Source organism: Athene cunicularia (assembly GCF_003259725.1).
Source record: "Athene cunicularia isolate RWA chromosome 1 unlocalized genomic scaffold, athCun1 chr1_part2, whole genome shotgun sequence".
NCBI lineage: Eukaryota > Metazoa > Chordata > Aves > Strigiformes > Strigidae > Athene > Athene cunicularia.
The window spans coordinates 43,522,852-43,547,982 of record NW_020799092.1 but is presented as its reverse complement, the minus strand read 5'-3'; the positions used below and the strand labels follow the sequence as shown (position 1 = coordinate 43,547,982).

General features: G+C 39.7%; 1 protein-coding gene across 5 annotated transcripts in view; it reads right to left on the bottom strand.

Moving 5' to 3' along the window:
* The window catches only part of PTPRR (protein tyrosine phosphatase, receptor type R), a 159,516-nt gene that overhangs the window by 29,265 nt on the left and 105,120 nt on the right, over positions 1-25,131 (bottom strand). For all 5 annotated transcript variants that reach the window (XM_026867828.1, XM_026867832.1, XM_026867829.1 and 2 more), the window contains one exon: positions 6,283-6,469. In XM_026867828.1, coding sequence (XP_026723629.1) covers positions 6,283-6,469 — 187 coding nt within the window. The remainder of the gene's footprint in view (positions 1-6,282; positions 6,470-25,131) is intronic.

The following is a 25,131-nucleotide window of genomic DNA, read 5'->3' as shown; positions in this document are numbered from 1 at the left end:
TGAAAAGTGTAGTACTGTAGCAGAAAAGTGCAACATTTTACATAACTGAGGGAGAAACTTTCAAAATAATTAAATATTAATATATGGTGCTTTTTTTTAATTTAATTTTATTTTATTTTATGCAAAGCCCTTAACAATGTCAGTCAAAGACCTAATTTGCTTTTTATAGAAACTACTAGAATGAAGTGCCTTAGTCTTTTGCATTCAGTAGCTCAGAAGCATAATAAAAATCTGAAGCTATTTCTCTTGATTCTCATTTTGATCTTTCAGTGACTGATCTGCATTTTCTTTTTTAAATACACAGATGTGCAAGTAACTAATGTGACAGTTTGCTTGAAGTTTCAAAACCACACAAATTATAAACTCCTGATCAACTTAAAATTACTTTTTTTTTCCACGTTGTCAACATGAAAAGTAAAAATTGTCCAATTTTTTACTGAACAAAATGTTTCTCTTGGTTTAAGGGGTAGAAGAATAATTTTGATTTTGAGGTCCTGAAACATTATTAGTGTTCTTACAGTTGAATAAAAACAACCCTTTGAAAATGCAAGATGAAACATGTAGGGTTTTTTTTTCTTCCTGATTGTGGGGAATTTTTACCAACCAATGCAATCTGGCAAAATCACATTAAAAAATGCTTTGGTTGACTGAAATCTTTATTTTTAACTGAATGTTTTTGGACACCATTATTCAAGTAATCTTACGGTAAACTGGAATTTGATCTTCAGTAAATTAATACTTCTACTTAAAAGCACAGTCACTACTAGATACTTGAAAACTTCATTGCTAGCCTGGGACATTTATCCAAAGAGACAGTGGCATAGTGAATAATTGCCTCTTACAGACACATAGAGCATGAGGAGGCACAAAAGGTTAAGTTCCTACCCTATTCAGTGCAAACCTCCTTTGACTTGCACCACTGGAAAATTTACCTAAGGATTTTCTTCCAAAATCAGCTGGTTTCTAACTCCACAGGTGCAGGCCTGCCCAGGACTTTGGCACAGATGAGATGCATGGCCAATGTCCTTCAGACCCAAGCTCTGGTCCTGCACAGCATGACTGGCTGCTTTGGGCTTTTTTAGAGGAACAGGGACAAGACCCCTAATAGCTTTACAAGGATGCACCCAACAGCAGATCTTTACATGGGTTCACCAAGCAGGGGAAGCTACCCTCTTTTCTGGTTGAAGAGAAGGCAAAGTTAAGTAAAATTTAGATAGGTTACAGTGAATTGGTTTGATTCTTTTCTGCTTCCCAACTTGCCTTCTGACCATCTTACTACATGAGGCTGCATTTTCTGTGGTTTTTTTTTTTTTTTCCTTCTCTGCCTTATGCCCATGTGTTTAGTACACCTTTATTCTTCCTCTCCCTCACTCAGTTTCTTCCTTGATCTCTTCCTTGCTCTTCAGTTGACTCCTCAAAAGAATGACTCTCTGCTTCTCATTTCAAGCCAGCCAAAGTGTTTCTGCTAAGATAGATCTTCCTTGCAGGTACTTCATGCCATTCTTTTTCAGCTTCCTGTACTGCCATCCATATGATGCCTGTGCTAAGCACAGGATCATCACACTTCTAAGACCCATTCCTGCATAAACTTCACCCTCATTCCTTCAAGGTCAAACCAATTCACCTCTGTCCTGATTCTGCTGCGCCTTCCTCCTCCATGAAATGAGAAAATGAGCTCTTGCACCCCCCTCATACCCAGCTCTGGCTTTCACCCCCTCCCAGTGGTGACCTCTGTGAGACTCTTTCCCTTGGTCCTTGGGCTGCAAATTGTCCTAACTAGTTCTGGTATGGGCTGGTGGCTGACCTAGAGCTTCCCTGGTTCAGTTCTGGCTTAGTATAAACACCATCAGGGCATGTCTTCTGAAAGGTTTCCCTGCTGAACTACATACCAACTGAGAGTGAGCAGTATGTTAAGCCTGTGTTTAATATGATCTATGTCTGTTATCTACAGAGACTAGAAAAAGGTGTGTGAGAATGAGTCCTCTGCCTGCGCAAAGTGGTCAGCATTTCCAGTTGCCTGGCTGTCTCCTTCTTGATGCCTGCTGAAATTTTAAAATAGTTCATCAATTGGTGAATTACTGACAGATGCAGAAATGTCACTGAGTTGAAAACAGAAACTAATTTCTCTGGGCCAACAAGATCAATTAATAATTTTAATCACTTATATCCTGTAAACACTTTCTAGTCAGTGGACTCCTCCCAGTAGTACTTGGTGGGGCCAAGGGCACAGACAGAAATCTGACAATACACTGCGGATCATAGCCACAGACAAGTCACTTTTATTTTGCAACTGTCTCTGAAAAGCAAGAGATTATTCCAGAAAAAATTCCAGGATATTATGGGGATAACGTTCTTGCTACCATGGAGAAAAATAAACTCAGCAGATTGCAAATAGCATGGACATGTGCAAAGTAGCATACAAATTCTGTAGCTAAGTAGGCAACATATATCAATTTCTTTTATTAAACTTATATACATATTCTATATAATTAAATAATTACATGCTCAATGGCATGCAGGCAGTTATAGATGCATATGCGTATATGTCTTTGTTCATGGGCTACTTCACCTCCCTGGGCTATCCTCTCCTAATAACAGCTCTTCTGGCTCACATTAGTGTTTGAATGCTACAACTGCTCATACACTTGAAGAGATATGATTTGGCCTCTGAAAGCACTCAAGAAATTGTGGCAAAATTTTGGAAAATTCAGGCAGGTAGTCATTATATCCTTCCCTCCGTTTCTATGACAAGCAAATTTTATAAGTTTAACAATCTGGCACTTTTCCATAAAGCTCAATACAGACATTTCAGTGTTTGGGGAATAATGAATTTTCCTGTTCTGTCACCAACTTCAGACATTCTGTCTTTTGAATAGTAGTAGCTCAGGCTACTGAAGAGGTATATGCTGGACAATTTATGTTTCCTCCTCATTGTAAATCAGGTATATTCTCCCAAGTAAAAGTAGCCAACATTTTTGTCAGCATTTAAAAAAAAAAAAAAGTAAATAGCTATTTTTTCTTAAAATATATTATGGAAAAATATTTTTATGATAACCTACCTTTTTTAACAACAACAACAACAAAAGTTAATGCCCCCTTAATTGTTAACCAAAAATTTAAATGTTAATTAAAGAACTAAAAATGACATTTCTCCACTTTTTGCACACTTGGAAGGCTTTCATGTGAACTAATAATTTTAGTCTCAAGAAGACTGTCCTTTTGCATTTCGTTAGTTAGATAAAACAACCTGAGTGAGCAAAACAAGTGAGGGTTATATATTGCATTCTTTGCATGCCTCAAGTTCCTACTAAAGGTATTATCTGTACCAAGGAGGGTATTAGATACTGTTCAACAGCTTCATCTTAAAGCACATTTTAAAAAATGGTTCAAAATTGGAATCCAGAAGTAATGATCTTTTCAATAAAATTATTTGGAAACACTGAATGGCCAGAGTCTTTCTGTGCCCCCCAGAGGGACAAATAAAATGTTGAGTCTCTATTGCCTCAAAGCTGCACATGGAAGCTGTGTGAGAGGATTTGGGTAAACAGGATTCTTTGGAGGTGCCAAGTTGCCTGTGCAAACTGTCTCCTAACATGGGGAGTTTAAGCATGATGGAGTTATTTCTTCTAGCTTTCCTGCCTAAGCAGCAGAATGGCAGAGAACCAATGGCATGATAGGTGATAAATGTATGTTGGATGCTTATAATTTTTTCCATGTACACGGTCTGACCAATTTTTGGTAAAACAACTGAGGGATTTACTTTTCTTAAGTAAATGACTTTTACTATAAACCCTGTTTTTTAAAAGTTGAATTAAAAGGACTGCTTTGTAGGATGCCTTTATTCATAATGAAAAACTGGTTTTAGAGTAAGATGGCACTCATCATCTATTCTGTTGACTGAAATGTACAAATTGCAAACAATGAAACCCGAGGGATCATATGCTCTGGCACATGTAATAAGAACTGAATTGTTTGTATGTTTTTGTTAGACCCGTAGTATGCTCAAGGGGTTGTATTGGTCTTCCTGCTCTTACATGACTTGTTAGGATACACATTTCTTTGTGGCTCTATTTATTGAATTAAATTTATTAAACAAGTCTTTAAAAGCTTTGCTTGTTTAGTTTAGTTTGCTAATGAGTTGTAAAAGCTAAAAAAGTTCAGCTAAGGTTGGTTTGGATACTTGGTTATGTGAGTTTCCTCCTCTCTGGTACCCTCCGATAGTAGTTGGTAGCAAGGCATCTGGGGGAACTGGAACAGGACAAGCTTTTCTTTGTATTGCACTAGTCACCTGATACTGTTCTTTTAGCTTGAAAAACCGTAAGTAATCACTTTATATTCACCCTCTCCTTGCTCTTATGATTTTATAGGCTTCTGTTAGAGGCTCTCACAGTCTCTTCTAGGCAGAATAGTCCTTGTCTATTTAGTATCTCATGATACAGAAGCTGCTCTAGTCTCTGATTGTGCTTTAAGATGGAGAGATCAGAGCAGCATGTGAATGCAAGATAGATTTTTCCAATATCATAAAGATGTTCCCTATACTATTCTCTACTTCTTTTCCCAAGTTTCTCAGCTTTGTTTTCCAGAACTCATCAAAGTATAAAAAACTATTTTCTTGCAAACACATAACATCTTATTTATCAACCCTGAATTTATTCTGCTTTATCACCATCATAGAATCCTTCTGTAATTTCTCTGAAGTCTATTTTTAATTTTACTACCTTCGGTAATTCAATGTTATCATCAAACTTTGCCACCTTACTATGTATTCCCTTTTCCAGATGTCTTAAGAGCATCTTGATTGGTCAGTATCAGCTCCAGAACTGAGCTCTGGGACTCCACTGGTGATCTCCTTGTACTCTGAAAAGCCACCAATCCTTCCAGTGCTACACTGTGTTGATTATTCCCCACTGTATTGCATTTGTTAGTATATCTATTGGCTTCTGTATCATATTTCCTTTCAATTTCTTTGATTTAGACATCAGATTGCTAGGCCTGCACTTCGTATTTCTTATTTCTTCTGGAGCCCATCTGAAAAACTCAAGTTACCTTCAGCCCTCTGATTCCTCAGCTGCTGGGGCCCAAGTGCTAGGTTACATCTGCCCAGTTAATACATCAATTATTGCACATACAAACTCCTTTAGGATTCCTGGGTGAATACTAGCTTATTCCAGTGAATAATGAAAATGAATAAGAATAATGCTAGCTTATTCTTATTCATTTTACTGATTTCTTCTAGAATCACATACATTAACGCTTCAGTATCAGACATATCCTCCAGTGACCTGATCTAATTCCTGCCACAGAGGTAGGAAATTCCCTAAATTCTTCTGTGATCAACACAAAAGCAAATAATGCAGTCAACTCTCTCCTATTGCTTCAACTTCTCTAAATACCTTTTCTACCCTTTTGATCATCTATTGATCCTTGTATTCTTTGGTAAGCTTCATGCTTTGTTCTATTTAAAAATGAAGTTATGAGCTTTTTTTTTTTTTTTTAATTCAAAGCCTTTTTTGGCCTGCCTTATTCAGCTTTCATATTCAACTGATTTTAGTTTATGCTCTATTCTATTTCCCTTTTGCAAAAAGTGTCTCCTTATTTCTGATAGCCTCTTTCATCTGGCTGATTTCCAATACCAGTCTTTTTAGGTCTTCTTCAAGTAATATGTAATAGTATGTTTTCCCTGACTGAGTTTTTCGCCTCTGACTTGTTTCTACCGAGCCACTGTCTTTATTTTAGATTCTTACCTCTTTTATTATTAAATACACTCGTAGGACACATCAGATTTTTTGGTCTTGAGTATATTAGCCTTGGTGTATGGAGTGCTTGTTAAAGATATTTTTGACTGACTGACTGTGGGTGTTTCTGCTCCAAAAAGTAATTTATAGTGACTAAAAAATCTAGTCTTCAAATTGCAAACATACATGATGTTTACATGAGAATGAACAAAATCTCCCAATTGTTACTGTGTTTTCTGTCATCACAGCCTTTATGATCTCTTTGAAACTGTCACAGTGTCACAGTCCTGTCTGTTTGTACTATAGCTCTAAATGACATTTATCCTGTCTATGAATGGAACTTCAAACCATGAGGAATCTGTATTATCCATTATTTACCTGTCTTTAGTGCATAAACATAAAATACCATCGTGAAACTATCTAATCTGCCCTTTGGAAACGATTTGTACTTCGACATTAAATTGTTCCCCACTTAGTTTTTCCACACGGTTTCTGTTTGTACCATTTATGTCAAAAATCCTCATTTAAAGCTTGTTGTTAAACTCACCATGAATTCTGTTTGAAGTAAATGAGAACACGCAACTGCATCTTGAAGCTGCTGCCTTGTCAGGACACGGCTGGCTGACTGTAGATATTCCATTGCTACTTTTTCTCGTGGGGTTGGCACAGCGACGAAAGGTTCAACACTTCCCAAACTGCTCATATCCAAAGTCAGTGAGACATTGGATCCTCGTCTGTGTTACAAAATAATTAAAACAGTTCTATCAGATCTGTGTTACTGTAAGTCCCATACTCATGCAGCTGATCCTGAGTTACTTATGCACACTGACTTTCTGTATAGTGACTGGGAGATTTGGGTCTGCAAAGTCTGCAAGCCTGGTTTCACTGGAAGCACTGGGTGGAGAGAAAACCAAGATTTTACATATCATTCTACCTCCTGAATCTAACAATGAATACTGCAAGAACAGCGTGCGAGGGAGCAACTATTTGGATTATTCTTACAAGTAGAAACTGCTCCCTATATGCTGCTTAATTGTTATGGATGTCAAATGTGAAAGTGATATCTTGGTAAGTAAGAAATGCTTCACAGAAAAAAAAGGGGATATAGTTCTAACTGATACATATAACAACCTGGAAATAAATTCACAGTTATGCTGGCTATACATTTAAGAATCTACTCAAATTAAATATAAAGAAAGGATGGGAAAAATGTGATAAAATCAGCAGAAATAAGTGGAAAGGCAGCGCAAACATTGTTACTATCAAGACAGTGGATAATGTCTCATGTTAGATAGGAGACAAGGGAGAGGCAATAAACCACAGTGAATGAGCTGCATCCCAGGAGGAGGAATGGTCACAGACTTATTCAGAAAAGCCAAACTTCTATTGCAGGACAATAAAATCTATCAACATTTCACATTTCTACAGGAAAATAAAATTGGATTCAACACCTTTGAGCCGTGAAAATACAAATAAAGCACGCTTCTATGTGCTTGGTACGAGCACTATTGTTTTTGCTGCTTTATCCAAACAACGCTTAAGAAAACTGTCTTTTTTCATGGCTTCAACCCATTGATCAAATGTTACCTAGTCAACCCCTTTAACTTTAGGCATACTGACTGCAGTAAATCCATGCTCTGTGAATTGTGATGACTAAACACACATCTGTAGGCATTAATCAAAGTTTCTGTGTTTACTAATCAGAAATCAGTACTGTAAAACTGTAAGGTTCAGCTACAGATGCCCAGCTCAGGGTAAACGTTTCTAACATTTACCAAGCAGCCGATGCACACAGAGAGATATGACAATGGAAGTTTCATTCCTATCCCTGCAGATTATCATCTCTCCGTTAATGTATGCTTACAGGGGAGTTCTTCAAGTTATTAGTTGCTCTACCACGCTTGGATATATGCAACCACAACATAAAATCTCTGTCTCAAGTTTCTCCTAATAGTCATCCTGTTAGATGAGAATACAGCTCTACACCTTGCCAGTGATTAACCATTTACTTGTTAATCTATTATCCAGTGACTCCAGTTTTCCTACTAGTACTTTGTGTGGTTGAGTGCATTTCTTATCAGCAGGAGAACTCCTGCTGGGTGAGCGTGACTGAACACTGTTCTGGACATTGGGATGTTGTTAAGTTACAATGTCCCTTTTACAGTAATACCACATATTATAAATATCATACAGACATCATCAGATATTATCTGTGAAGCAAGTGCTATTACTATTGGGGGAATCTTTTCCTCTAGTCTGCAGCAAAAGTTGCTTGTATTAATACTTGCTCTTTATTGCCCTTTCATTATTTAGTGGTGGCCCATAGGTATTTGTATGCACACATATTTGAGCAAATTACTTGTCTTTTCAGACACTGTGACTCCTTACTTGGTGCTGGTGTTGCTGCTCTGCTTTCTGATCTTCTTCAATCAGAATAAGTATTCTTAGGGTTTATTGTTTTCTTCTTTTTAACCATCTGAACATGACACTCTTTTTTTTTGTTGTTGTGACACTTTGATGCATTTCCCTTCCTCTTATACATGTCAGCAAGTCCTTTACTAATTTTATTTTAAATTAAACCATATATATCATATCAGTCTGAATGAATAGAAATTACTTCAGTCATTCACCTGTCACTTATCAGAACACAAAGCAACAATGGCCAAGAGACAAGATCACCTGGTGGAATCGGTGAATCTCCGTAAGTGTCCATAAGCCTACTTCAGCTTAGGCCACAGGTGGGTGATAGCAAAAGCTTTGCTGCCCAGGCCCACAGATGGTAACAGTGAGTCAGCAACAGAAGCAGAGGTGGGAGAGGCAAGATGGAGCTGAGGCAGCCGCAGGCAGCTGGCTGCCTCCAGGGGTAGATGGGAACAATTTCTGTTGGCAGAGGGAAGTAGGTGGGGTATGATTCTGCTAATTTTGCTAGGAGGTAGGCAGAAGTGAAATAGCACCCAGAGCAGAAATGACTAGTAACTGACATATGCTCAGACTACCAGTAGTGCTCTGTGGCTTGCTACACACCCTACATCGCACCAATGCCCCAGTTGACAGTACCAGAGCTCATACCAAACCCAGAGCCGTGACAGCCTGGGAGGTGAACAGGGGAGGCCAGTCCCCCAGCTCCACTCTGCTTCTCTAGGAAAACATCCTGTTAGACTGCTTTCTCACAAAAACTCTCCTGTGAAAGCACCTCTTCTGACCACAACTAGCTATTTATTCAGTGGAAAAAAGCAGTCTCTCAAACAGGTGGCTCTCAGGGTGTACATTGCAAATGCAATCTTTTGAAAACAATCCAGAAATCCACAGAAGTGTGCAATGAATGTCTCCAAAACTGTTTAGGCTACCTTGGGTTGAGAAATGGGTAGTGATTTAGACCCAGGCATATTTCTGAGAGAGCCTACTGAGATTTCCTAATATAGAGGAAAAATATTTGTATTGTTCAGTAACAAAGTACAGTGAAAATATTAATATTTTCTTTGGCTTTTATATTGTTATAACTGACAGTCTTGGCAAAAAAAGCTATTTCCTTTTTAAAAACAACAAAAGATATACCTGATCTAATTATAACTTTGAGTTTACAGCTTTTACCATTTATGGGGATTATTGATGAAAACCAGTGTTGAGAATCAAATAACTTGGGAAAGACGAAAGAGTTTTTAGCTGCATATTTAACACATTAAAAGCTACACATCGAATAAAAACTGAATATAGGTCAAAAAATAATTACCTAAGGGATAGCAGTCTTTTTAGCATGTCCATAAGAGGATATACACTAGATAATAACTCTGAAGGTACATAAAACCAGGCATCTCAAAGAACACTTTTGAAGAAGTATGCACCAGTCGATAAAAAGATTTTAATAGTGTTTACATTAACAATAATAACTATTACCAACATTAATCATGCAGACTTCTTTATTGCATTCAAGACCATGCTAAGGAATAGGGCTGCAAACAGGACATATTGCGCCTTGTCTTGAAAGATGAGGGAGGGCCTGAACCCACCATTTGCTTGTATGTCCTAAGAGAAGATGCTTATAGTCTCAGATCCTGCTCTGTGTTTCTCCAACAGTTAAATTGTTCACTTTCTGTAGAAAAGAGAAGAAAGCAAGAATACTCTTCTCTTTTTCTGCCTGGGTGGAAAGAGGTTAGGTAGTGAGTCCACTTTTTCCCACCTTATTGGAGAACTGCACAAGGCTGGCCACAGAGCAACAAGGGCATACCACCTAAAGCAAAGACCATCTTTGGTAACTATCCCTTGTCTCCAATAAAGAAATCACAATCAGACCAGTGACACTTCAAGTCAGACAACTTTTATTACTTGGACATATAGATATATGTGTATCTCCTGACTACATATGGGTATCTTTCCATTTCAAATTAGAGTGAAGGAGTCATACACACGGGTTTTCCCTTATTTCTGAATATTTACAACCCTTTTTTACCTTTTAAATAACTTTATATTATTTATGTTCCCTATTTTAATAGTCTGGGCCAAATTAGAGAAGATTTTTAATGAAAGACCTCCCCCAGCATCTCCTCGAGGTCGTGTCTTCATGGGGAGGAGCATCATGTGAGGAATCTGAGGAACTGCAAAGATTTGTGACAAACACTACATTAAAATCAGCATAAGATTAACTCTTCTGAAGTTTCCCCAGCTGGGACGGCCACCTCATCACTGCGTATGTGAATAAATACAACCAGGAAACCACTTGTGTCTGTGTATTGTCTAGTATCCCAGAGGGAGGTCTTACTACATACTCATGGCCCTCTTTTCAATTGGGTAATAGGAACAAGTCCACTGATCAGAATCCACTGGAATATTTTAATAATACTTTTATAGAAGCAGATTTTATCAGAGACCAAACCAGATTAATGCAATATTTGTTTGAAAACTCTCAAAAGGAAGCTCCATCTGTCCACCTTGGAGAGCCACCAGTTTACTAAAGCCTATTAATCATTAGCGAGGTCATTTCCAGGTCTTCCTTGACCCTAAAATTAAGGCATAGCTGGTGATTATGAAAATCTAATTACCCAACGCGTTATCCCAGTTGTTTATTTAAGCTGGGTAATTTCTTTAAATACACATTCCCATGTTTATTCAGCACTCCTGAAAAATGCAACGCCCAGATTCCCGGTCCTTGGCTTTTCATTCTCTCCAGTGGTTTTGGAAGGCACAGTGACGGCTGCTGCCCTCCAAGAGCCATTGCCCTCCGACCCCGGCATTGCAGACGCGGGAGGCGCTTCCTTCTGCACCCTTGGCCCTTCGTCCCTCTGCCGAGCTTCTGCAGGGCTGAGGCGGGACCTGTGTCAGCTGTGCAGGTGGAAGGAAGCCATTAATTAGAGGCAAGGGCAGTGCTGGCTGCGGCTGCTGGGGAGCAAGTTTGCTTTGGGTCCTCAGATCCTGCTTGTACCAGGGGATGCTCTGCAGGGCTACCCTCTCTGGGTTTTACTGCAGGGATGAAGGGAAAAACACCATGATTCCCCTGTGCATTTTGTTTCTCTAGTGCTCACAGGCTAGGTCTAGACATGGGTCCTGGTTCTCTTCCCTTGCTGGTCCATCTCATCAGCAAATGCACTGAATTCAGGTGGGTTTTGCACTGCTGCAATTACACCGGGAGAGCACAATCACGCACATGGTTTTCACCACTTACTACCTTACTGGTGCCAGACTTCACCGCCTTATCTAGTTTTATGTTTCAGTAGAGTAATGCACAGGAAAAAAATATAAATGTGTAAAAAAAGAACAATGGGGAAAAAATAGGTCTTAGCTTTCCTGCTGTTTTAGCAAAATAGCTAAGAGAAAATATGGTCATGTAGATGAACAAACATGATACATAAAACTGGCGAGGTGTGAGAAGCACAGTAAATCTGAAATTTACTATTGCTATTAATCCTGTAATTCAATGTTGCTATTAATCCTGTAATTCAATATAAAATAGATAAAAACAGGATACTGCATAACCCCCATTGATTTAATTAAGAAAAATCAGTGTTGAAAAAAGAAAAAGTAGAAAAGCAGAAATAATCTTTGCAAAGGACTGAACATACTGCTGTTTTCTTTCAGCCTTGGGTAAACTAGCACAGATCTTCTAATATATGACTGAGACACTTGTTCACAAATCCATATTTATAATATCCATTACAGTCAGTCCTCAGAAGGTTAAGAGATGACTCTCATTTGAAGTGAAATATAATCTGATAAATTTTAAACATTGACAGTATTGTTGCTTCTAGCAAGCGTAAGAACAGTTTATATACTTTTCACAAATGCTTATATTTGATTCTTGCTCTGTACATGCTAGCCTGAAATACGTATCATCACCTTGTACTGCTTATATTACTGGATGTCTTGCAGAAGTAGGGCTGAATGAGAGTACGGTTGTGTTAATGGCTGTGGGAATCTCTCATTTTTTTCCTAACCATTAGCATACTATCTCAAACAAGTCTTCTAAGCATGTGGTAAAACTTCATTATTGACCACCCAAACTTGAAGAAAAAAGATTAATTTTTTCCTAGGTCTACATTCATTTCTTGGGAATGTAGAGCTCATAAGTTTCAGTTTTCTGTTGTGCTGCAGCACATATTAGAGAATATTCTGATAGAAAACCCCACAAGTTCTGATAATATGCAATACCCATTAATGTAATTAACATCTTATTTACTCCTACTTTCAACAAAGGTCAATCAATACCATCAGTATTAGTTTAAGAAATGATGAATAAAAAATTCATTATGTAAATATGTGAATGTCATCCAAATAAATATTTGCACATAGGACTTATTGCATATAATGTACTTTTTGTTTTTATACTTCTAGGTGCCCTGTGAAGTCTTGTTATACATATGCTATGCTTGGCAGATCCCTGATGATAACTTAGTTTCCCAAATAATCTTTGTTTTGCTTGCTAACAATTCTGTGTTGCCATTAGTTTTCACTTGAACAAGTGCTGCAGCTTTTAGGAACCCACTTAGACCTGGGGTTATCAGCACTTTTAAACAAACCAAACCTACCCAAACTGGAGTACTCAAAAATCAGAAGCTGCAGTCAACCAACTAACAAGGCCAAAGAAGAATTAGTGTTAGAAGCAAAACCCAAGGTTCCCTAAATCTGTGTCATTTCTCAAGTTACCTGAAGTCATTTTGCAATTGTCATAGGTATTCTTCTCTAAAGCAAATTACTCTTCAACTGATTTAAAGATTCAGTATTATTTATGTCAATCATGTACTTAAAAAATAACAGCAGAGAAATACAAACTGATTTTGATAGAAAATCTATAACTATGAATATAAAACGACTGACTGACTTTGCATTAAAGGGTAATACGCATTATGGCCAGTTTAAATTGGTACAGCTTGATACCTTGAAGGACCCATTCCACTCAGCTCATGTTTGGCTATTTTGCAGCAACTTTATTATGCACGAAAATAAACAGTGCAGGACCAGAGTTCCACCTTCAACACTTTGGTGTGCAGGTGGTCAAAACTTGATCTTCCCCCTTCTCCTGCTATCCCCTGACGTAACAGTGCTACTTAAATCAGCAGAAGTTACCTACTGACCTCCTATCATGCCTAGGAAGAGCGGACCTCTCTTTTTTTATCTCCTGATTTCCAAAGCCTTATTCCTCTCACAGATTAACCTTCCTCTGGCTCTGATTTTTCCTCTCCAGAGAGGAGATCCTGAACAGATAGGCAGATACTAGCTCAATGTTTTCACAAGCATGCTTAGCAATTAAATTGTTAATATTATTGATATTTACATTATTTCTACTCTGCCTCACATTCATCTGCACCTGAGATGAATCCTGTGGCCATTTGTGTGGGCAGCCCAATCTCACCAACAAGAGGACCTCCTTTACAGTGGAGAGGGCGTAATCTGGATATAACACTGAAGCTAGTACCTATCACCAGAAAGCCATAGATGGAAGACCTTTATGCTCGGGACTATAAAGGAGGCAACAGGATGAAGTATGCTGATCCTGTGCATCTTCTTGGAAAGACCATCTGCTTTTGTGCTCGTTTGCTCTATCACGTGGCTCTCCTCATAGTATTCCGATGTTGCATTATTATTGTTTCCCACTTATTTTTCACTTGAAAAACTGATGCTTCCTGCCTCTGACTCTGAGGAAGGGATCTGGAAGTGACGACAGCAAGCTGTGTGCCTACTGAAATGAGAAGACGAGTGATATATGGCTGCTGTGAAGCAAGACTTCCAACCCTCTGCAGCTTCCTAGCTACTAGAAACCTCCTGGCAGCACCTGGCAGCATCCTCCAGCCCTCTCCGAGTCCACAGAAGCTGATCAGGAACCTCAGCTATAAAGTTCAGATAGTTTTTCTGGAAAGTGAAAGCACTTCATGTTCTCTCCGGAGGGTCTGATCTTGTTCCCACAGCCACAAGCAAGAGCAGGCCAATACCTCCAGCACTAAATTGCAAACAGTTCTCAGGATCTACTCACAGCTCAGCATGTCAAAATGAACTGAGGAAACGGTTTTGACAAGTACTTCTGGACTAAGTTTTAAGCAATCAGTATCTGGTTAGGACAGGAATGGCTCAATATCCTGTAGAGGAAAACAGCTGACATGAGAGTAGTTTCAACTTTCCCTCTTTTAATCATGCTTTCTAATGTACTGCCAATTCACTCCTGTTCTGCCCTCGATAAGGCTACACTGCTTGGCTACGGGAACTGACTGCTCAAAAATGTAAAGCTTATACAACCTCCCATCTTTTCCTGTAGATTATTTCTTCAATCAAATTGTATTTTGTCACGCAAACTTCTCTCTCCAATAAAATCTGAATGGTAACATAACTATTTCTGATTCATATTCACATGTATATGTTTTCAGCATGACTGAAAACTGAGTTAACTGTTCAGAAGTAAAAATAAATGAAGATGCTAATTTTTTGTGTTTGAGATTTTTTTCAGAGCTGAATAAATGTTTACTAATTTATGGTTAAATTGCTTCAGATCGTAGAGTTTTAATTGAATGCAGTCTTGTTTATTGCTATTATTATCTCCTTGCATTGCAGCATTGCTCTATTTCATACTAGAGGCCTCCTTGCACAAACATACAGGATGACCTGTTCTCTCTCCAATTAATGCACATGCTAATTCAAACCAAGCTACAATGAATATAAACAAAAGGGATTAAAAGGATAGGCAAAGAGAAAGGAGAATGGAGAGGAATAACAATTACCTGCTAGGGCTCCACAGATGAAACAAATGCACAACTTAATAATCTTAGATCACGCATTTATTTAAGGTAAGCCAACAAGAACTGTTAACCCCCCCCTACATATTCTGTCTGCTGTATCTTTTGCCTGAAAATTAGAAAAAAAAATTCCAATTTGCAAAATATTTGTTGTCATACTGACATCATCTATCTGGACTTGTGGATCTGACACTGCCCTGCACGACATCCCTGTTTCTAATTTGAAGACATGGATTTGACAGATGGACCACTTAGTGGATAAGAAACTGGATGGCTGGTTGCACTCAAAGAGTTTCAGTCAACAGCCCAATGTATGAGTGGTGAGCAGTGATAAGTGGTGTTCCTCAGGGGTTGGTAATGGGACCAGTGTTGTTTAACATCTTTGTTGGAGACATGGACAGTGGGATTGAGTGCACCCTCAGCAAGTTTGCCGATGACACCAAGCTGTGTGGTGCAGTCAACACACTGGAGGGCAGGGATGCCATCCAGAGGGGCCTTGACAGGCTTGAGAGGTGGGTCTGTGCAAACCTCATGAAATTTATCAAGGCCAAGTGCAAGGTCCTGCACATGGGTCAGGGAAATCCCATGCACAAATACAGGCCGGGTGCTGAGTGGATTGAGAGCAGCCCTGCAGAGAATGACTTGATGGTGTGGGTTGACATGACCCGGCAATGTGTGCTTGCACCCTGAAAGCCAACTGTATCCCAGGCTGCATCAAGAGAAGTGTGGCCAGCAGGTTGACGGACATGATTCTCCCCCTCTATTCTGCTCTTGTGATAACCCACCTGCAGTACTGTGTTCAGCTCTGTGGCCCCCAGTGTAAGAAGGGCATAGACTTGCTCAAGCTGGTCCAGAGGAAGGCCATGAAGATGATTGGGGGGCTGGAGCACCTCCCCTATGCGGACAGGCTGAGAGAATTGGGGTTGTTCAGCCTGGAGAAAAGAAGGCTCTGAGGAGACCTTATAGCAGCCTTCTAGTACCTAAAGGGGACTACAAGAAAGCTGAGAGGGACTTTTTACAAGGACAAGCAGGGATAGGACAAAGGGTAATAGCTTTAAATTGAAAGAGGGTTAATTTAGATTAAATGAAAGAAAGAAGTTCTTCACAGTGAGGGTGGTGAGACACTGGAACAGGTTACACAGAGACATTGTGGCTGCCCCCTCCCTGGCAGTGTTCAAGGGTAGGCTGGACTGGGCTTTGAGAAACCTCATCTGGTGGAAGGTGTCCCTGCCCATGGCAGGGGGGGTGGAACTAGATGGTCTTTAAGGTCCCTTCCAACCCAAACCTTTCTATGATTCCATACTCGTATGAGTTGCCCCTCTCTGACTGCAGTTCATAAGTACCAACATGACGCCTTGGAGGACCTGTAGCCAGGCACCATTATTTCCCATTTAGATGTCTTGTCCAGGTGCAAAGCCTGATTACTTTTTCTAGCACACACAAGGCTCACCTCTTTGATGAGCACTACAGAATGCCCAGAGGGAGCTTGCCTGCAGTATTCACAGAACTATCTTAGCCTATCTTAGAGAAGTGAGCCAATAAATGAGAACAGAGAGGTGCAGCACTACAGCAATAGCTACTAGGAAAAGGTTTTAGAAGACTGCTTAACTGAGATATTTTTCTATTTAGTTGGTCAGCCCTATGGTAAACAAATAAATAATGGACTGATCATAGATTTTTCAGCTTTTAGATGAAAAAAATGTTTGTGGGTTTGTTCTTTTCTCTTTTCATAACAGGAGCCTTATCAGTAAGTCCATTAGCTTCAGATGTTCCATACTAATTAATCTCTTAAGTACCTCTGTCCAGAACCTGCTGCTCATTTAAGGAATATAATCTACAACCCTTAAATACCAACAAGCAAATATATAATCTATTCACACATTAATGTTCTTCAGTATTCTTTTGAGGCTTTAACTAAAACCAGCTGAACTGGAAAAAGACATGGGTACGAGTATTCTTCATGTAAATGGGCAGTATCTTCAGGCAGTATCAGTAAGAGAAAATTATTTTTTATTGTGACTTGAGGACTAATCAGTACAATGAGTTCTTTCCTGGTGAGTTTGCCATTTGGGAAAGACAGGAAGGAACATCTGGGAAAAGAGGCGTTTACTATACCCTGTCAACCTTAAGATAATAAAAAAGCACATTCCTTGTTTATTTGACTTGGTCTTCATTATCTTTAAACTACTGTAAGTGTCACACAGAAGACTGCTAAGCAGACAAATGAATTGTTAGTGCACTTTGAAGGAATTACTGAACAGCAGCAGTTCCTGAAGAATGTATACTCTCCAGACCCACAGCATTGCTCAACATAGCTGCGCCACCTATGGACTTTTCTAAAGCGAGCGGGCGAAATAGCTCCACTCAGTCACAGTGGACAAAGCATCTAAAGCTGCCTATACTGACCAAAAATCCTTTCAGCTCATACAGTTTGGAAGGCACAGTCCCATTTCCAGAGTGACTTACGTGCTTAAGTTACAGTATGAGTTGATGCCATTTAGGCTTTTCAAGACAGGAACCATAGATGTGCACTCAAGTTTGCCATTTAGCTGCTTAAGTTTCTAGAGCTGATATCTAAGCCAGGTACATAAACTTTCCTCTCTTCCCAGCTTTTTTCTTCTTGATTCACTTTAGTAGTCTGGCTTTCCAGCCTTGCTTTCTATGGGAAGGTTTGCTCAAACAAGTGTGCAAATGTGCAAAGTGCCTGTATTCCTTTTGAAAATTAAGTTTAGGCTTGCAATTTGAAATGGAGCAATGCTTGAATGCTTTTAAAAGACAGATGTAAATGTCTGCATACCAAGGTGTACTTTATCTTGAACTTCAGAAATTAGACAGATCTTTAAAAGAGGTCTTGCCAAGCTGTACTGTCCCGCTTAGGGCTGAGCAGCCAATGAGGAACAGACAAGTAAGTGACCTGGAGTTCCTTTCTATGGAGCTCAGCAGATGCCTTGAAGGCCATGGCCCTGGCCACTGCTTGCCTTCATCAGAGATGTTCCTATAGGCGAGTGCATAGGCTGGGCTCTAGAGAAGGGAAATGCATCTGTACCTTTGCCCAGCAACAAAGGCATGGGCCAGAGCAAAGGTTTCCTGGATCTACTCTTCCTCATACACACAATCAATGAGTCAGTACAGATTGGAAATTTCAGAGTGAAATAATTATAATTGCTTCAGATTGATAGTTCCCTGTTTTGAAAGGATTCACGGCATTAAGAAACTTAAATCACTTGATATAAATTCACTTACATGAATTTGAATAGAGGAAGGAAATGTGAGCACTCTGATAAAGGCAGTGTTCCTCTAAATGCACCTTGCGTTATGAAATAAAGAGAAAGGAGAAGTCATATCTGAAAGATAAATCAAACTCCTTCCCAATCTGACCTCCTCCCCATCTATCTCAGTAAAAATGCTCTAAACACACAGGGCTCCATACACCGAATGTAACACAAGTGAGATTAACATCACTGAAGGAAGTGATGTAGAAATATGAATGTAAATTTGGTGCACTATGTAAGACCAAAGGTTGACTAGTATTCTGTTTTCAGCAATGGTCAGCAAGAGGAGGTTTAGGGAAAGAATGCAAGAACAAAGCAAAAAAGTCGGAATTACTGAATACTTATTTAACATTGTTACTTATTTTTAGTATACCCTCCAGCTTCTGGCAATCTGTAGTTTAGGAACATCCTGAACCAAAGTTTGCTTCTACATCTTTGTGTCTGGTGTCTTCTTTTCTGTGATTTTTACTTCAGACTGCTTTCTTAGCCCACCTTATGAACTCTGCACTGTCCCTGGTCAACAAGCTCCATAGCTGGGAGCCAGGCAATAGTGAACACTAGACATGTGGACTAGAGGGATATTTAGGCCATCTACATTTGGGAAAATCCTTGTGATGAAGCAGAAAACATTTATTTTATTCTAATCTTATCAGTAAATTGCAAATGCATTCTCTGTAGTCAGAGGATTACCCCCAGGATTAATTACAATACCAGATTTCTGCTTTTCACAATGCTCCCTTCTTTTTCAAACCTATTCAGTACTGTGCTCTATGGGCCAAATTCTCTTCCCAGATATCTCTATAAATCCACTGAGACAAAACAAGCTAAATAGAGTCTAAAGTGAAACAAGATCATGCAAATTGGATTTATTAGCTGTTGTGTGCTTTCCTTCCGTTCTCATTGCTTTCCTTCGTTTGTTGTAAGGCTGTACTGTTACATCCACTATCAAGTCCAGGGAAAGGAACTGAAAGCCTCTGGACTATGTGGCAGTCCTCTGGTGGAATTCGCTACAACTCAGGAAGGATTTGAGACATCTCAAAGACAGGAGATGCAGCTGTCAGGAGGATGGTGGGAAGTGGAAGCACCAGCCCTGGCTGAGGGGCAGGCTCAGCTGCCTTCGTCCAGCACCAGCCCCATCTCTCAGTGGCAGCACAGCTTCCCAGGGAGCTGCTATCGGTCATCCCGAAGCATCGGGACAGAGTTCCCTAGAGAAACATTGTAGTTAACGACATTTTTCTGTGTGGGAATTATATACAGTACTTCCCCTTCTGATGCCTATCGCATATTTGAGCAGTTATTTGAAGTAGCTGTGTTCTGTTTTGCTCCTCTTATCAAATCACAGTATTAATATAACAGGGATAATTACAGCTACCATAAATTAATAACAATACACACAGTCTGTTAAGCATCAAAAGTATATTCTTTGTTAGGGAACATAATGAACAGATGATTCGGTGATAAGGGAAGTAAGTCCCTGTCCCAGAAAGAAATATCACTGTCATAGCTTCTTACAGACTCCACCGGTTAGAGCACTGAACAGAGAGTTCAAGAGTCCAAGTATTTTATGAAGGTAGAGCACTGATTTGCAATATTTTCTTGAAGCAGTCATTTAACCAATTAATGTCTCACTTGCCTTACTGTGAAAATAATAAAAAGAGTTCCTGAAACATGTTGGCCATATTCAGTGAAGGATCAAAGTCAAGACAAACCAATGTAACAGCTTGGATATGAAGGTATTGAAGCAGACAAATAACTCTAGCAAGAACCTGGCTGAAAGGTCAGTGTTGTATGAAATCAGCTGCTGCCTCTGGGCAGTATTTCTTAGGCTGAGCCATTCTCATAGCATACTCTGGGCATCCTCATCTCTGCTATGATGCTATTGCTTCTCCATTTCCTGAGGCTTGCCTGACTGTCTGGACACATCTACTAACTTGTCTGATGTTTAGATTGTAAGTTTTTTGGATATAGGGTCACTTCATTTTTGTGTGTATACAGAGCCTTGCACAGAGAGATCCTGATCTGTGACTGAGGCTCTTAGGTGCTACAGTAATAAAAATGCTAAAGAGAATTTCCCACAAAAGCTGAGAAATAGTCTGACCTACAGATTTACATGCAGTATTCTTCGAGGAAAAGTGGTTTTGCTAGCTAGCAATGCTTTCTGTACATACTAGCTCTGACTGCGTAAGAGATCTCTGCTGAATTTCCAGAACTGTTTTCCAAAAAGAAGCAGTATAATTAGTCAACTGTCATAATTTTTAAGTGCTCTGACAATGCACAGAAATAAAATGAATTATGATTCGATTCAAAGAAGAGATTCATGGCCCAGAATATTAACTGATGGCTACCATATAAGCTAGACACTTAGTAAGTACTGTCCAGTACATGGCTTCGTGCAATTCAAAGGATATTTTATATTGTAGTTTTGGAGGTGCTTTGATACTTTTCTTTCTTTAACTGTGTTCTGTGTCTGTTCCTAACATTTTAAATTACGGGCAACTGAGCTAAATTCAGCTTTAGGCTGCCCTGCAGAACAGTCGGCAAGAAGGAATGGCATAATCAGTGAGAAACACATTCCAAAACATGAGAAAAGGTGAATATTTCTGTTTTAATTTGAGGCGTTGGACTTTTTCTGATATAATAGCAGCATTCAAGAACACTTCTATAAAGCCCCCAAGTTTCAAAAATCAACCTTTCTTGTAAATTTCAAACCCCTGTATATCTGATAAAGTTCCCTTGTACATCAGTTGTTTATTTTACTGGAATCAGTACCTTTTGGTTCTAGTCAAGGACTCATGAGATGCAGTGGACCTCATCCTGCTTATAACCCATTCTCCTAATGAAACTGGTTCTCTTCTCCCTCTCTTTGTCCCTTTGCATGGCATTTCAAACCCGCTGATTTGAAAAGGCAATGTATTTGTTTGTAAATGTCACAGATGGACACATCCTGCTATGGACTGAGCCATGATACTCAAAGCATCCAAGTTCAGCTGGTGTGCATCTCCTTACTTTCCCAGATGTCCCACTCTGCCTGCACATTAGGACAGGTGGTGAAACAGTCACAGGAACCCTGCCTAGAATGGATGACCACAGAAACGAAGCAGAGGCAGAGAGGAGCTGAGGAAATCAGTCACTGAAAACTGTGTTGGAGTTGAACCCTCTGACCAAGTGGCGCTTAAAAACCCAAACCTGCTGCTGGACAAGACAAGAAGATTACTCACACAACTCAAATTACTCATATGCCTAGGGCAACAATGGTTTGTCTGATCCTAGGCTTGAGAATCATTTAAACATTAACATGGATATTTCCCCTCAGTTTCTTGTACTGTGTGTTACTTTTCAAAAGATCAGCTGGACAAATCACTGCAAAACCACCAAAACTGTCTACCAGATGGCGGCTACTGATTAATTTGTCTTAACTTAAGCCAAAAAGGAAGAAAATGCGATGGGTGGAGCAGTAAAGACAAGCACAATCAACATCCGACCAAACAGGGTTTCCTGTCACCTTGGGAACAACACTGATTGGCACTGTGGTTTCCTGTGTACAAGCTAAAACCAGTAGCAACTGGAGTAACAAGAATAAACACCAGATAAGAGACCTGGGAATACAATAAAATTATTTAAAAATTCCTGACTAAACCTCACAAGATGGTAAAGGGAAAACCAAGGGTAGGCATGGGCTGCGTGCTAAACTGAGCACTCCCTGGCATTTGAGAGGACTACAAAACTGCACCAGAAGAATATCTCCAAACAAGAGCGGGCTAATTTGCCTGAACTATCCACTCCCAGAAATGAATGGGAAAAAAAAAAGGATGTGGGACGATTTAAAGCAGAGATGGTGCTAGGAGCGGAAACATACCGTCTACCCACGCTAATCTGAAGTGCTTTGCAAGAGGTGCTAGAGACACAGGGAAATGGACTGTGGGTGTAAGTTTGGGCGATGGTACATAGTTATTTGCATCTATTCATTTAGATTGTAACTCCCACAGAGTTTTGCTTCAAAGAGCTCTAACCACAACCAAAACACCTTCTCAACTAGCCAGGAGTCAAACAGTTAAAATAGTGTTTTTAAAGGGTCTTTGTTAGGCTGGTGCCTGAGTTCACTTCCCCTCCAGAGAAAGGGGACAATTCACATTCCTGTCCTCTTCCTACACTGCAGATAAGCAAAGACGTCTGTAATGGGTTGGACAGAACAGACATTTGTGCAACTCAGAGGTCCAGCACTTGCACAAAGTTTTCAGACTGTGCACTAACAGAAACATTACACAAATGCAAGCTGGATGTAAAGCATTACTCTCTCTCTAGTCATTAATCCACATGCTAACACAGACTTCCCAGGCACTGAGCAGGAGATCCTTAGAGCTGAATCCCACTTCATGTTGTCCATTACTTTGACCAGTTTCTCTCACTTCAGCAGCCCAGGTTTTCAGCCCTTGCCTTTACCCTGTCATCTAGGGTGAGGGTGCAGGTACCAGCAGTCATAGTGTGTGGCCTTCCAGCTAGTTAAGATGGCCTGAGGAGGAGGAAGCCACAATGATGGACTGCGAGGAGAACCTGCACTGAGAGAAGCATTACTAAAAGGCACAGTCCGTAAGCAGCTGCCCACCATCAGGACCGCTCCCCTCAAGTCAGCTGCTACACCAGCTGTGCACTTCTTCATGTGCAAGCTACATCAAGAAAAGAAATGAAACAGCACCAGGAAACAATCCCAGGCACTGAAACTCAGTAATCAATACTGCTGTGTTTCAAGCCATGCAGCTCTGGCTTGTTTTTAGCCTTTGCCAACAAGAGCGCTCCAAAACAATTCACTGGCACAATTTGGGAATCAGCACATGCACAAACCATTCCCAGCAGGCAGTCTGCATCCAGCCCCCACTCTTCTGGAAGTAAATGGAGCTTGGCAGTATGGACACAAAATAATCTCTGCTAGCTGGCCTCAGTGCAAGAAGTGTTTCTGGGTTTACTGAATTTATTAGTGCATCTTATAGACCAGGACAGAATATAGTTGAGAGGTCTGCCAAATGAGAGAAATACAGTTTTAGGTTGTTGGTGGTTTTGGTGGTTTTTTTTAATTGTATTCTCTCACTCTTTGTAAATTATGTGAACAAATGGACTGTAGGACTCTTACTGTACTTCAGGTTAAGGTTCTCACCTTTGCTACATCTCTTCAGACAGGCACACCAGCCAGCCAGTCTCAATCCAGTTGTTAAGAGCGCAGCTGAAGGAGATTTATGTACCATGTCCAAAGTGCTCTAATGACTCAGTGGCAGAGACGAACTGGAGCACAAAAATTCCTGCCTCCCACCTCAAACGCAGTTTACTGGTCCCTGGTGCTTTGCAAATTCCTTCTGATAGGATATCACCGTAAAATTGTTCTCCAGCTAGTACTTTTGTGTTGGCACATAGCTGTGCTTCGAACAATTACACTGACATTTTCCTGAAAACAATCCCTAGGATTTAAATTAAGAATGCAGAAAGCATATTCAGCTCCACACAATGGGGTAAATTTATCCTCCAAATCTATGCAAAGCTAGTATATTTTAGCCAGGAAATTCAAGGCCCTTCCTGTAAATATATTAAGTTCCCATGCTTGTGTCATAAACTACAAAACCTGGCATGTTTACAGTACTGCAACTGCAAAGGTGCTACCCTCTGAGCATTACTTGAAATGATGACTCACAATAGACAGTTTTCTATAAAGATAACAGATCAGCAACACCATAATTATATTTGAGGCAACTGTCCTCTGTGATCTAAAAATCAGAACAGAACCAGAGAGAATTGTTGGAAATTTTTCTCATCTATTAGAGCAGAGATTTGGTTGAACAGTGGTATCCCAAGATGCAGCTGCTGTTATATTAATGAAGCAAAGAGCACATCAGGTTTTTTACCTTGGTTCCAACATTTCTTAGGAGGTTTTATTTGGTATACAGTGTTGTTAAGATAATGATTCATTTTAACAGCTAACACCAGGAAAATAGGTATTACAGTTAGTGTTTATCATCCACAGCATTTGTCATCAGATGGCAATTGACAAGGCACAGAAACTGTATAGGTGCCCGGAACAGTAGTTTAATTTGTGTGTCTATGCAGAATAACTAATAAAACAGTTATAAATATTAACATTGGAATTTTCTTCCACCTCCAAACTTGAAGCCCAAAACTGTCCACAGTCTTCTCTGTAAAGATGTCAAATACCACATATTTCTGAGGAAGGATGCTAAAGGCAGACAGAGAACAATAATTGCTCTCATTGTCTGACTCTACATGTCAGTACCTCTTGCTAATACATTCCTGATTCAAACTTCAGCTTTTGGCAGAGTTACACAGACTACTATGGTTTATCTGAATATTTTTTTTAATGATTTAAAATATATATTGCCTTTCTTTTCCATCAGAATATCTCTTTTTCTCATCTTATATGGAAGTGGAAAGAGGTGAGCATTTAGCAGCTTTATAATGCATATTATTTTAACTTTTATTTCATGATACTTAACAGTGAACTATACTCACTGTATGTCCACCGAATACTTCTTAGAACTGGAGAAAAGAATTCTGTTGCCAGTTTACAGGCATCTTCAGGATGGTAAGAGAAATCTCACTGGTTACAGTCTAATAACTGTGGCATAGGTTTTTTATAGTATTGGTCTGCTTTGTGGGGAAAACTATCATCATGCATGGTTCTCACAGAGTTCAAGCCAAGATTCAGTCCTATCTGTTGTGTTTGTAGGGAGTTATACTTGACACTGATCTAGGTGATTTTCCTGCTGCTATATTCTGATGCTTACTGGTTTTCTCTAGACATTGCAGACTTGGTTGCACAGTTTATGTTGAATGATGTCAATGAGCAGCCCTCTCCCTTCCAGTTTTGCTCACACTGGCACTGCCTGCCTTCCCTCTTACAGAGTATTTTCT